We start from the raw sequence: 13,394 nt of genomic DNA on the forward strand, positions 1-13,394 counted from the left end.
GAGTTTTAAGGAGCTTCGACTTCAAGTTTTGAAAATTAAATTTCTGTTTTTTATAATCGAAAAGATGCATCCTAAGAAAGGTAGGAGAAAGACTAGATCACACAAAAAGGTCGAGCACATACTTAACAATGAACAAATAAAATCACCATTCTTTTAAACTCTTTCAAATTTAAGTGATTTTTTCAAAATATTGGTTTCCCTCTTGCTGATTAAATTTTTAAAGGCCTAACTATTGAATGAACTCTTTTCCAATCTAACAAACCTAATAGTTCACAGATCAAATTCATCACACAATTACGGGGCCGGCATTCTTCTGTGTAGTAACTGTAAAAACCTGGAGATACATCCAACTTCAGAAGTGCATCTTCTTTTCTTTTTAATGCCTTGGAGGATGTGATTCTTGATTTGATTAAAGGATGACAATGCAGGAGACATCATTATGCAGTAATCCTTGATCGACCCTTGGCTACGCCCGGCAATAACCCTGCGCCCGCCTTTTGTTGCTTTACTGGCCAGGATGGATAGAGAAAACAGTTGTCATAAAGAACTGATTAAGTTTAGAGGGGGAAAAGTTTGACATTCTGATATGAATGTTTAAAAGCAAAGGGGACTTCTAGTTTTCGTAAAATAGCACAGACCACTGAATCGTAATCTTGCATGCTTGGATACTATCATATGGTTCAGAATTCAAAATTTTATTCACCAATAATGTAAGGTATCAAAATAAAATTATGGAACCAGTGTGCACAAGTACAGGAAGAGAGAGGTACCGAGCAAAGAATCCATGAGTCCTTTTCCGTCTGATGTTGCTTGGTTGATAAGTTCGCTTTGGAAATAATTGCAATGGCTCACTAGATGAAGAATCATCTCCTGTGTAAAGTATTAAAACGAAAAGAAAATATTATACGCCAATGTCAACAAAAAATTGAAGAACCATGCTCAAACAGCTACAAGTAGTTTGCTTGATATTCCCAATTAACTGATGATTGAGGAAAAGTATAGTAACTACTGATTTCATCTTCAGCGCAACGGCTACTGATTGATGCACATTTTTTACAATCTCGACAATGTTAAGAACTACTGCAAGACTGGCATTGAATGAACCACTTCAATCTTGTATGCCTCAACAATGATAAACTTTTAATAATCTCTTCCGAAATTGAGGACTGAATCTCAAAAGGTGGGAATATTTCATGGAGGTCAATGAGTCAAGAAGCAAAATGAAAACGTCTTCACAACTCAAATGCAACTTCAGCTACACAAGAAACAGTCCTTCATCAGGGACACAATGATCCCATTTCTATAACATCCAACCGAAATCCAAAGATATCAGACCAACACAATATCCCAAAGAATTGAAACAAACACATTGGCTACAGAGCAGCAATCATGGAATTTCCCACAACTACTTTCGCAGAAATCCAGTTTCCCCATAAGTCAAGTATGATAAAAGCAAGATTTACACGAGTTCCTACAGTGCATCTCATCTAAGATCCAATAATTGAGCTTAGAAAAACCTGTAGCATAAATACAGACGACCCAAAAAAGAAACAAGGACTCGAAAATTCTGACTCAAAACTTAAAAACAAAATCAATAACGAGAATTTGGGGCTCTTGGAATTACCTTCGGGTAAGAAGAAGTGGAGAGAAGGAAGGCCCAAGGGGTAAAGGAAGCCGTCGGATGAAAGCTTTCTGATAGAATCGGCGTCATTTTGATACCGAGGAAAATGTAGCCGCGGAGGCGGAAGTATCCTCGGAGGCGCAGCTACAATATCAGAGGTCCTGGAGAGAAATGAGCTCGGGTTGGTGATGATAAACCGTGTCATCAGAGAAATTCCGGATCGAATTAGGGATTTCGAGGACGACATTTTGGATTGGAGTAGGATCAGTCAGTGCAGTACAAATTATAGCAAGCGGGTCTGGAGGATCCGGGACAAGCATTATTGGGCCTAAAACTAAACTTCCTAACATCCCTTGTGATCGAACCTAATAGTAGGTGAAGTAACTACAAACTTTGAAACAGTTACAAAGAATCAGAATATTTTGTTATCATAAAAAACCAACTTAAAATATATTTGTGCATTAAAAACAATTAATTAAGGCAAAAATTTGTGTGAGACGGTCTCACGGGTCGTATTTGTCAGACGGATCACTTATTTGGGTCATCCATGAAAGAGTATTACTTTTTATGCTAAGAGTATTACTTTTTATTGTGAATATGGGTAGGGTTGATCTGTCTCACAGATTAAGATCCGTGAGACGGTCTCACATGAGACCCACCCAAACATTAATCTAGTCACTTGAGATTTTCACGCGTTTAAGGCGCAACACCTTTGACAAACTCTCATTTACTTCAATTTTGACCTCAATTATGATTTTATGTGATTGGGTGTCAATTGCAATTATTATAGACTTATATTTTCATGTTTCTTTTGGCATGTTCGGTCTATTTGTAATAATTGAATCGACGATAGCATTATTAAAATAAATCAGCAGGAAGCATCATGTAACGACCGAGCGCTTGCCGTTTTACTAAAAGCTATAGTTGGCGGTAATGGTGCAACTCAAATCTTTTAAACTGCACAGCAGCTCAAGCACCACGGTTCGATCGTTCTACCAAACATGGACAATTATTGCACCCAATAATCTCCCTCTCAATAATTGCACTCCTTGCAATCAATGGGAATCGAACCCGTGACCTTGGCTCTGATACCAATTGTAGGACCGAGCGCTTGCCGCTTTACCAAAAGTTATAGTTGGTGGTAATGGTGCAACTCAAATATTTTTAAAACGCACAGCAACTCAAGCACCACGGTTCGATCGCTCTATCAAGCAGGGACAATTATTGCACCCAACACATCAGGTTGACTTTCCATTTTGGCGGGTAGAAAAATCACGGACCCGACCTGTGTATTTTATGTGAGACAGCGAGCCAAACCAATTTTGTATTGAATTTGGTGGGAAGAGGTGCCCGCAACCCACTTAGGGAAGGAGTGGCGCCATGGCTGACGCGTTTTAGCAGTTTTTCATTTGTTCTTTGTTTTTTAATAAGAGATCTTATATACTAAACTACCTACTTAAATCAGTTGTGGTTATTTGTTCAACATTCTACTCATATGATCGATAGGGTTAGAAATAAATTCAACGATTTCAGTTATCTATGAATCCATCGAGTTATTTTTTTTTAACCTCGGTCAACTCTTTTTTTTAAGAAAATGACCTCTTCAAGTGCATTTTAAAAATAATAAATCTTGAAAAAAATTGTTGATGATATAATTATACACAAATTTTCCATAGAATATATATAAATTTTGTACAAAATAGTATAGATAACTACTGTTATATAGTGAACATATATCTATTAATCTATATAATAATATAAGATAAAATATTGCCAAGAAATAAAATAACTTAATTTATGAAACACAATATACATACAGGACATTAGATAAACGTTTTCGTTAAGACTAATGATGTCATGTTTAAGGTTAGGAATAGCAATTAATGACAGACCTCTAGGCCACTTCCTTTACAATTTATTAATATCAAACCGAATTGAGAATAAAAAAAATTATTCTAATGGTCCCTCACTTTCATATAAATAATCTTAATTACTCAATAAATTATTCCACAATTTCGGCTGAGCATCCAAAGCATGAAAGAATTTTATTTTTTTTTTGTTAACTATTATTTAATAGATAACTAACCGAATAATTATTCCTACTTAAAATGTCATTCTATTAACAAAAGAGGTTCAGTGGCACTTTAGAATAATGCAAACAAAGCTTTAAAATATTATATTCTTTTATGAAAAATTATTTTCATAAATACATTCTACTATACGACAAGACCAAACATGCATAAACATGATTATATATTTGTATGAATATATATAATTTTGCTCAAAAAATTGGGATTTTGTTCATGTTATACATACGAGTGATGTCGTTACCAACTGAACACATGACATGTGTGTTAAATGGATAAATTATGATAACTCATTCAATCATGATACATGGATCAGTGGTTATGATTCGTTCTCAGCACACGTATCATGTATTGGATTGTCCAATAAATAGAATCTACCGGAAAATTGGTGTCCAACTATGAGCAACTAGAGGAAATTTGTCCAACAATTAACAAAAAGCAAAAATTTGTATGAGACGTTCTCACGGGTCGTATTTTGCTAGACAGATCTCTTATTTAGGTCATCCATGCTAAAAATATTACTTTTTATTGTAAATATCGATAAGATTGACCCGTCTCACAGATATAGATCAATTCTTAACAAAAATCGATTCACCCTCTCTTTCTCCTGCATTTTACCCTCCATTTCTCTCTTTCCCACTTAACAATCCACCCGCCGCCGCCCAACCGCCGCTCCCGCTCCCGCTCCCGCTGCAGTCCGACTGCTCTTGACTCTTGATATTTGTACTATCTCATCTTTTGTTCCTTTGGATGCCGAGTTCTGTAATTTCCAGCAGTAGTTTTCCCTGCGACCTTTTATTTGTGCTATTTTTCTGTTTAGGGTTGTGATTACCGCTCATTGGCTGACATTGGACCTGAAGGTTTTCAAATTTCAGCCATTTTTTTAAGCTGAAATTTGTATTTTCAGCAGGGGATCACGGCCTTGTTCTCTTTGCTTCTTACTTTCCTTTAAGCTATGTGTGGCTACACTATGTTTTCCTGTGTACGGATGATGTCAGAACTGGAGATCCATGGATGTTAATGTTGCATGAAAAGTTAGAAACGAGCGAATCTTCCATCTTCTTCAATCGTCTAATCAGGTTCACAGTCAAAAACTGAATTCCTCATATAGATTACATGAAAAAACTAAACGAAATTTGTGTCGAAAGTTGATTTCCGGAGTTTCAAAATATGGTGGCATCAAGGCGGTGGCACGACAGTGCTACGGAGAAGTGGCCATGTGCTTCCAAGAGAAAGGTGATCGATTTTCTTGTGTGATGGGGGGAGAGAGAATTTTTTGTTGACAAAAACATATATGTAAAAGTTGTGTGTGTATACACTTCTAATAAAAGTCTCGTCCTAATCTAATAAGAACTCTCCTTTCATCAAGATATTGTTTTTATTATTAATCAATTTTTAAAAATAACATGCATAATTAAATTATTATCAACTTTGATAATAAAATATACATATATTTACATATACACGCATATATATACATATATATTTATTTATGTTTTAAATTAAATAACTTTTATGTAATTACTCTATTAATTATAAATTAATTAATCTATTCTAAACTTTTCTAGAATGTTCCATGAGAATTTTTCACTTAGTAGTTACGACTACTAATTTACTATTTAATTAGTATATCCTAAATTTACCAAATAAATAATTGTGAACTCATTAAAATCCCGATCGATAATTTATTTGACAGTGTCGATGTATCAATTGTATAAATCTCGTTCACATAATGAAAAATGAAATTTTAGAAGGATAAAATTTTCTATTGGTTCATTTTTTGTTGCTGCCAGTTTTGTGAAGTCCATCACTAAAACGGGCAATTCCACTCTCCTGACTTAACTAACAGCTAAGCTAAATTCCAAAATTTACATTACATGAAATCAATTTACAAATTTCTTTATAAACAATCTGTTTGATCTTCATCAAACTGTAGTCTCCAAATTCAACTTCTTCAATTTGTAGTCTCACAAAATCCAATACTTCTAGTAAATTATAAAGAAAAACGAGTAGTGGACGTTTCAGAATTGACAGTACGCTTTCTAATGTATTTAATGATCTTACACTGAGGGACATACATCATGATAGCTATTGTATATTTAAGTATTTTATCTATGCATTTTGTACGAGTATAGATATCATAATTGGATAAACCATAAAGTTTTATTAAAATAAATAATTTTTTTTTACATAAAAATCAATAAAACTTAAACCAAAAATTAGCTTACTGAACAACTACTCTAATACATTTATCAACTGCTAGCCTCGTGGACCTCTTTTACATGTCAATCTATATGCATTCCACGATATCACAATATTATTATCTGGCTGCATCAATTCGATTGCAAGAAAATGGCAACTTTTCATTGACAAAAATGGAAGCATAATTCGAAAGTTTATATCCTTAAACTGGAAATCATTTTAAAAAACATTAAAGCATCAAGAACTAAAATACAATGCTCAATCGATCAACACAAAGCACGACAATATAAGAAAAAATAAGAAGTACTGACAGACATCAACAATTGAGATCTTCAACTAGAGTCAAAATCTGACAATTTATTTAGATCACCACAAAGATTAAGTGGTCGGACGCGGCGGGCGGTAGCAGGTGTGGAGGAGACCTAGAGTACGCCTTTGTTGGTGAAAGGAGACGTGTGAGAAGGGTAAGGCTATTTTTTTTTTTTTTTTTAAATTCAGAAGATGACATAGTCTGCCACGTAATCAGTCGCTGGGGCACCAATTTTGTGATCATGTATTTCTCAGATCAAACCACATATTCCATGTTTAGCCTCTACATTTCCTCCTCTCTGTTTCATCACAATTTCTTGCAAACCTCTTAATTACGAAAAATTTTGGAAATTGCATCTGAAAGAAACTTAATATTAGCCGGTGAAAGCTGGATCAATCATCTGCTTCCTCTGATCCAAGAAATTGCGTGTAATTTTCTTGATGCCTTTCTGATTATTATTCATCTCCTTCAACTCAACTTTTTGTCATCTTCTGAGACCTGATTTCCTCGTCTTTTCTCCACTTCCCAACAAATCCCTCTCCCACAAATTCCTCCAAAAGTTTTCTCCATTTTTTGGTTTTTTTAGATCAGTTTTCACCTGTTTTCCCTTCGTACGTGTTCGATTCCCACAACTCGAGTCTTTCAGCGTCAAGAACAAGCTAACAAAAACCCATGTCACAAAACCAATCAAAAAGAAACCTTTTTCTGATTGAATTCAATTTTTAATTTCACCTCAAAAAATGCAAGATCCGTATATGTATTCTCATATCAAAGCACAAGTGCAACAGCAGCCACAGTTCCCGGAGCAAGAGCAATTGAAGTGCCCAAGGTGTGATTCCCCTAACACCAAGTTTTGCTACTACAACAACTACAATCTGTCTCAGCCTCGCCACTTCTGCAAGAGCTGCAAAAGGTACTGGACTAAAGGCGGCGCCTTGAGGAACATCCCCGTTGGCGGAGGCTCCCGGAAGAACGCCAAGCGGAGCTCCTCCGCTTCTTCCTCCTCTTCAAACAACCAGCAGAGCAAGCGCCCGGCAGCATCTTCATCGTTATCTAACAACAGAAACAGAAACAGAAACAGCAACAATTCTGCTGCAGGTTCCGAGTTATTGCCCCTCAAGGGAGAAGACAACTACGGGCCTGGGCAATTCGGAAACTTAATGGATGTGAGTGGGAGTTTCATCTCACTTCTGGGGTCTACCAGTGGGCAGTACGGTAATTTCCTCGGGTCAAATTTGGCGGTGGGTGATCATTTCGGAGGTCCAGATCAGGGCCACCATGGTTTGGGTCCTCAAGTAATTGGTATGGCGAGTCGCAATAGCAATAATGGCGATGGGTTCTTGAACATTGAGGAGGGTGGCGGAAATGGCTTGCCTGGTCTTGCTATTTATACACCATGCTCAAATTTTCACTAGTGCAAAAAGGTAAGAAGAAAACTTGAAGAAAAAAATGGGTTCACTCGATTACATGATCATTCAATGAGAGGGGACAAATTTGGCTCTTTGTTTTCTTCCATGTCTCTTACGATCAAGAAAACTTGAAGAGGAAAAAAAATTGTCCACTCGATTAAATCTTGTGTCAAATTAGTTGGGGGTGGAGTGGACATATATTATATTAAATTATGAGTCCATTATATGTCGATGGTCCTCGCTGATGACTGAGTTGGCACTTTCTCTATAGCTATGCCTTTTGTTTTGTTTTGGGATGTGTTTTTTGAGACATTGTATGTACGAGTTTCTCTAATGGTGGATTATTCGATCATGAAATGGCTTCTTGTTTCGTTGTTTCTCCATGTTTGATTTTGGAAGAATTGTGTTCCACCTCATGCATATGTTGGACAGATTAGTGCATACTTGCGGAGACTTGGACTAAATAACTGGGGAAAAAAATCTTCCGCTATGATGCAACTGTAAGGTCTAAAACTCGATGATGTAATCCAACTGCATGCAAATTTAGGGAAAATGAAAAATGATTAATTAAATAGTTTTAATTACATGAATTAATTATGATGTGCATGATTACATGTTCAAAATAGGGTTTTCTGTTAGAATGCATAAAACTTTGTTTTAAAAGTTATTCGATACGCGATCGAGAAACGGAGACCCGTGATCATATGAGAGAAAATATTTTTATTAAATAATTATTTTTAATTGTTTAATATGTGGTGTAATTTAAATGGAATTTTCGAAAATGATGTGTTTTGAGGTGTTTTTATACGTCGACTCGTATTTTAAACCGGCAATCGATTTTCGATAAAAATAAAGACTTTTTGAGAACTCGGTTAATATTTTCACAAACGTTCCTAAACAAAATATTTTAAATAATAACTAATGAGTTTAATGGGTCTATTATACTAGGTTAGTGGGCCTAAGCTTGTATCATGTATTTTAATTAAAATAAAAAGCCAAAAACCCTCCTCAAACACACACATAACGCACGCACACTTCACCTAATAATACTCGGACTCTTCTTCTCCATCAGCAATACAAACTACACGAGAGTTTGAGAGGAAAGTCACGAAATTTTGAAGAAAAATTCAGCAAGGGTCCTTCTCCGCCAACGTTCATCGCATCGCAAGCCGTATTTTGTGCGTAATAAACGCAAAGGCACGTCTTAATCTTCCTTCAAACACCTTTCACACTATATTATATATATTTGATTATCCTTGAATGAAAAACATGATGCACCATTTGTATTTTCGTTTTTATGGCTTTATATGCATAAAATTAGATTTTTCTTTTTTTAAACTCTTCCTAATGATGCACAAATGGGATGTCATGGTAGGGATACTTGAAGGGATGTTTTTACAACACATTAAGGGTCCATAGATGCATAAATAAGAGCTGCACATGTAAGGTTGAGGGCTTGAGCGAAAATAAGGTTTTCATGGGACAAAAGCTTGAGTTTTTTGCCCTAGGAAGAAGCAGGATGTTAGCTGCTGTAGGGAAGTGATCATGGGTCCTATTAGGGTCTAGTCATGGCCCTAGACGGCTCAATATGAGGCTGGTGCGAAACCTAGGAAGGAGACGCACGTATGAAGTCGCACATGGCTTCTTGTCACGACTTGAGAGCTGCGGCTTCTAGACTGGTTAGGTTCCGTCCAGTAGGGTCCCTATGGGTTGGTCATGGTCCTAGGATAGTCAACTAGGGCATGGATGGGTTGGCCAAGGGCTAGGGTCGAAGGTTGCATGGGATGGGTAAGCTAAGGTTCGAACAAAATAGGGCAGAAATTCAGCGGCTGGTCTAGGCTTGTTCAATGGTCTTAATTGGCTTGATTTGGATTGTATATGGTATAGCTAGGTTTTATTAGGCTGTAGTTCAAGTTTGGTAAAGTTTGGTTAAGTTTCGAGTCAATACGAGTCAAAACCGGGATGTACGTCTAAGTTTAAAAACGAATTAGAAAATTAGTCGAAAAACTTAAGTTTATATATAAGAAATATTTATGGGCATATTTTAAGGTTCCATGTTAAGTTTGAAATTATTTAGGTCGTCGTTTTAAGGTCTAAAGGTAAATTGAGAAAGTTAGGGTTTCAGGGGCAAAACAGTCATTTTACACCTAAAAATGTTAGACGTCCTGATAGTACCCTGAATGCTGTAATAAATGTTAAAATGTTTATTTCAAATGTTTATGGAATTTTATGATAAATCGTTAATGTTAAAAAATATGTTGCATGCTTGGTTTAAAAGAAAAATGATGTATATATGCATGAAATTTTATAGGTGATGGAAATATGAAAAGTTGAAGGAGGTGAATTGATTGTGACTAATACGATGATACGTTGATATGTAAGGTCAAGGCTCATTTGACGGGTGAGAGTGTCGCTGATGTCCCTCCCGTCCGGTACCGTGGTAATATGTAGATGGATCCATCGTCCTACAGCTAATACGAAAGTCACAATTGAGGATCTGATTCAATAAAAAGGGAAACATATATGTATATGATGAAAGGAAATATGATATGATATGTTCAAAGGAAAATCTTTAAAGTTTATGTTAAGAAAAACTATTTTCTTTAAAATATTTTCACTGTTGGTTGTGAATATATATGTATTACTTGCTATTACAATTAAAGTTTGCTGAGTAAATAGACTCACTAGGTGTGAACGATACAGGTTAGCATGATGTTGATATTGATGGAGGTCTTGATAGTTGAACGAACTAGACTGAAGGTGCACACAACCTGATGACTGTCACTGGTTTTCCGCAAATAAAATAATTATTAAGATTTAAGGTACTTTAAATATTTTATGACTTATGATGCTTTTGAGAGGTTTTTGAGAGGATGTTAGAGTTAAATTTATTTTTGAAATAATGTTAGCTTAGGGTCGATTGACGTTTACGATTTTATGTTTTAAATGCGTTCTTTTGGATTTTCAAATAATATTTGGTTGGTTTATTTTAAATGGTGTCGAAAATATTTATATATATATATATATATATATGTATAGTATTTTCGGCCGAATGGTATGAAAAAAAATTTCTAGTACATTTTAAAGAAAAATGAGTACTAGACGTTTCAGTTTGTATCAGAGCAATGTTCCTGCAAAGAGTTGTAACACCGCCAGTTCCAGAAAGCTCATTCGTCAAGCCTCAAGTCTGTAAGTTTAATTGCTTTACATGATTTTTATGATGATACCTGTATGTTTACATGGTTTATACGTTTAAGCTACATGTTTAAAAGCTTTTTGAAGTTAAATGATATATATGCTTAAAGTTGCTCAAAAAGTGATTAATATATTCTGCATGATTTGAAACTTATATTTAAATGCATGTTGATTACGTTTAGAATTTGAAAAACGTTCAAATATAATGCCTTCTAGAGGACATATCACGTTTCTTTGAGCAACAGGCTCAGCATACTCCGAGGCCACATCACGACATGTATGATCAGTTCCGAAGGCTAAGTCCGAAGGAATTTTCTGGCACCACCGACCCGTTTGCTGCTGAGGGTTGGATTCGATCTCTTGAGGTGCATTTCAGTTATTTGAATATGAGAGATGATGACCGAGTTAGGTGTGCTACATATATGCTACGAGACGACACTTCTCTTTGGTGGGAAGGAGCTGAGCATGGAGTTGATCTAGCCACCCTCACTTGGGTGCAATTTAAGAACATTTTCTACGAGAAATATTTTACTACTGACGTCCGAGGACGCTTGAAGAGGGAATTTATGACTCTCTGTCAGGGATACACGACTGTGTCTGAGTTCGTTAGGAAGTTTGATAAGGGTTGTAACTTTGTGCCCCTTATTGCTAGGGACGCTGCTGAGAAACTAAGGCACTTCATGGATGGCGTGCGACCTACTATATGTCGTGATGTGATGATTATGCGACCGACGAACTATGCAGCTGCCACTGCCTGTGCATTCCAAGTTGAGCAAGCCCTGAGAGATATTGATTTTGAGATGCAGCACAAGAGGCAGTAACACCAGCAAAGCTCTTAGCCAGTCAAGAGGTAATTCACTGGACCTCCGAAAGCTCAAGAGCAACAAAAGCCCCAAGGACAATGGAAGAAGCCGAGACAGCAAAAGCCACCACAGCCTGGAGCACCAAAACCTGTAGAGAGGTCATTATGCAAAGAATGCAATTGCTTACACTATGACAAGTGGATATGGGGAACATATAGGTGCTTCACATGCAAGGAGGAAGGACATAAAGCTGTTGATTGTTCGAAGAAAGAAGGACCAACTGTGGGCAGAGCTTATGTGATGCTTGCTGAAGAAGCTGAGGAAGAGCCAGACACGACTCTAATTACTGGTAACCTAGTTATCAAACATTTTGATATTGATTTTATTGTATGAAATAAATTGGTTATGAGAATTGATTGGGATAATGAAGAACCTATAAGAAAATAGGTTGCATGCTCTACTATAATTGGATTTAAGGGATGACATTGAAAATGATGGAAATTGAGCATAAAATATAAGCCTTAATGATGTAAAGGAATGAATTGAACCAAAAAATAAATTTTAAGGCTTTAAAATTTGGAGAAATCGAGATTTGGGGTGTTTTTTTGCATAATTCAAAAGTTTGGGGACCAAAATGCAAAAACTGACAAGTTTAAGGGCTAAATTGCATAGGACCAAAAGTTAAAGGGCTAAACCAAAATTTTCAAAAGTCCAAGAACTGAAATCGAAGATGAACGAAAATTCTAGGGGAAATATGGAATTTTCGAAAAATTTAGGGACTACATTGCAATTTTCGAAAACTTAGGACTAAAATGAAGAGAATTCAAAATTTTAGGGGATGGAAATGCAATTTTCGAAAATTACTTGGGTAAAATGTGAAATTTTCGAGAAAATTAAGGGAAAATAATGATACAAATTCCTTAAGCTTCAACAAAAATAGATTTGATGGTATATTTTTTCGGAGGAAGGATATTTATTTTAGATGTACCTACATATGCATTGCTGGATTCGGGAGCTACACACTCTTTCATATCCGAGACATTCGTCAAGCGACTAAAGATTATACCCAAGGATATGGGATTGGGATTCAAAGTTTCTATTTCTTCCATTGATCAAATGATCACTTCGAGCATTATGAAGAATCTGGAGCTTTGTTTGCAAAAAGATGTGGTTCGAACAGATCTTATCGTACTCCCAATGCCTGAATTTGACATCATACTCTGCATGGATTGGCTATCATTGACTGGAGCTTCGATATATTTTCGGTAGAGATCAGTGTCTATTCGACCACCTAGCTGGAAATCTTTTATCTTTGAGGCAGCGAGGAACAAGCAAATGCCGCACATCATCTCCTAAATCAGTGCGATGAAACTTATTAAGTGAGGCTGCCAAGCATTTCTAGTATGTGTTACTTCAGCACATGTTCCTGACAGTTAGAAGCTAGAGGATGTTGAGGTCGTCAGAGATTTTCCTAACGTCTTTCTGAGGACGTTTCTGGCATTCCACCAAACCGAGAAGTAGAATTTGCTATTGAGTTGATGTCGGGAACTGTGCAAATTTTTAAGGCACCTTATCGTCTAGTACCCGTTGAAATGAAAGAGTTGAAGAATCAAATTCAAGAATTGCTGGACAAGGGTTTTATCTGCCCTAGTTGTTCTCCATGCACCGGTATTATTCGTGAAGAAAAAAGATTGTAGTATGCGACTCTGCATTGATTTTCGAGAGTTGAATAAAGTCACCATAAAAAATAAGTATATGTTTCCTAGA

At 36.2% G+C, this 13,394-nt stretch overlaps 1 protein-coding gene and 1 pseudogene across 1 annotated transcript; one reads left to right on the forward strand and one right to left on the reverse strand.

The window, feature by feature from the left end:
• Window positions 1-131: 131 nt before the first annotated feature.
• LOC140957807 (uncharacterized) lies at window positions 132-1,998 on the reverse strand (annotated as a pseudogene).
• A 4,190-nt stretch (window positions 1,999-6,188) lies between these two features.
• LOC140956758 (uncharacterized) lies at window positions 6,189-7,999 on the forward strand. Its single transcript, XM_073413621.1, has one exon. It carries the CDS (start codon window positions 6,961-6,963, stop codon window positions 7,633-7,635), a length of 675 nt encoding a protein of 224 aa, XP_073269722.1. The 5' UTR covers window positions 6,189-6,960; the 3' UTR covers window positions 7,636-7,999.
• The last annotated feature ends 5,395 nt before the right edge of the window (window positions 8,000-13,394 follow it).

Source organism: Primulina huaijiensis, chromosome 14 (genome assembly GCF_012295235.1).
Source record: "Primulina huaijiensis isolate GDHJ02 chromosome 14, ASM1229523v2, whole genome shotgun sequence".
NCBI classification, from domain to species: Eukaryota; Viridiplantae; Streptophyta; class Magnoliopsida; order Lamiales; family Gesneriaceae; genus Primulina; species Primulina huaijiensis.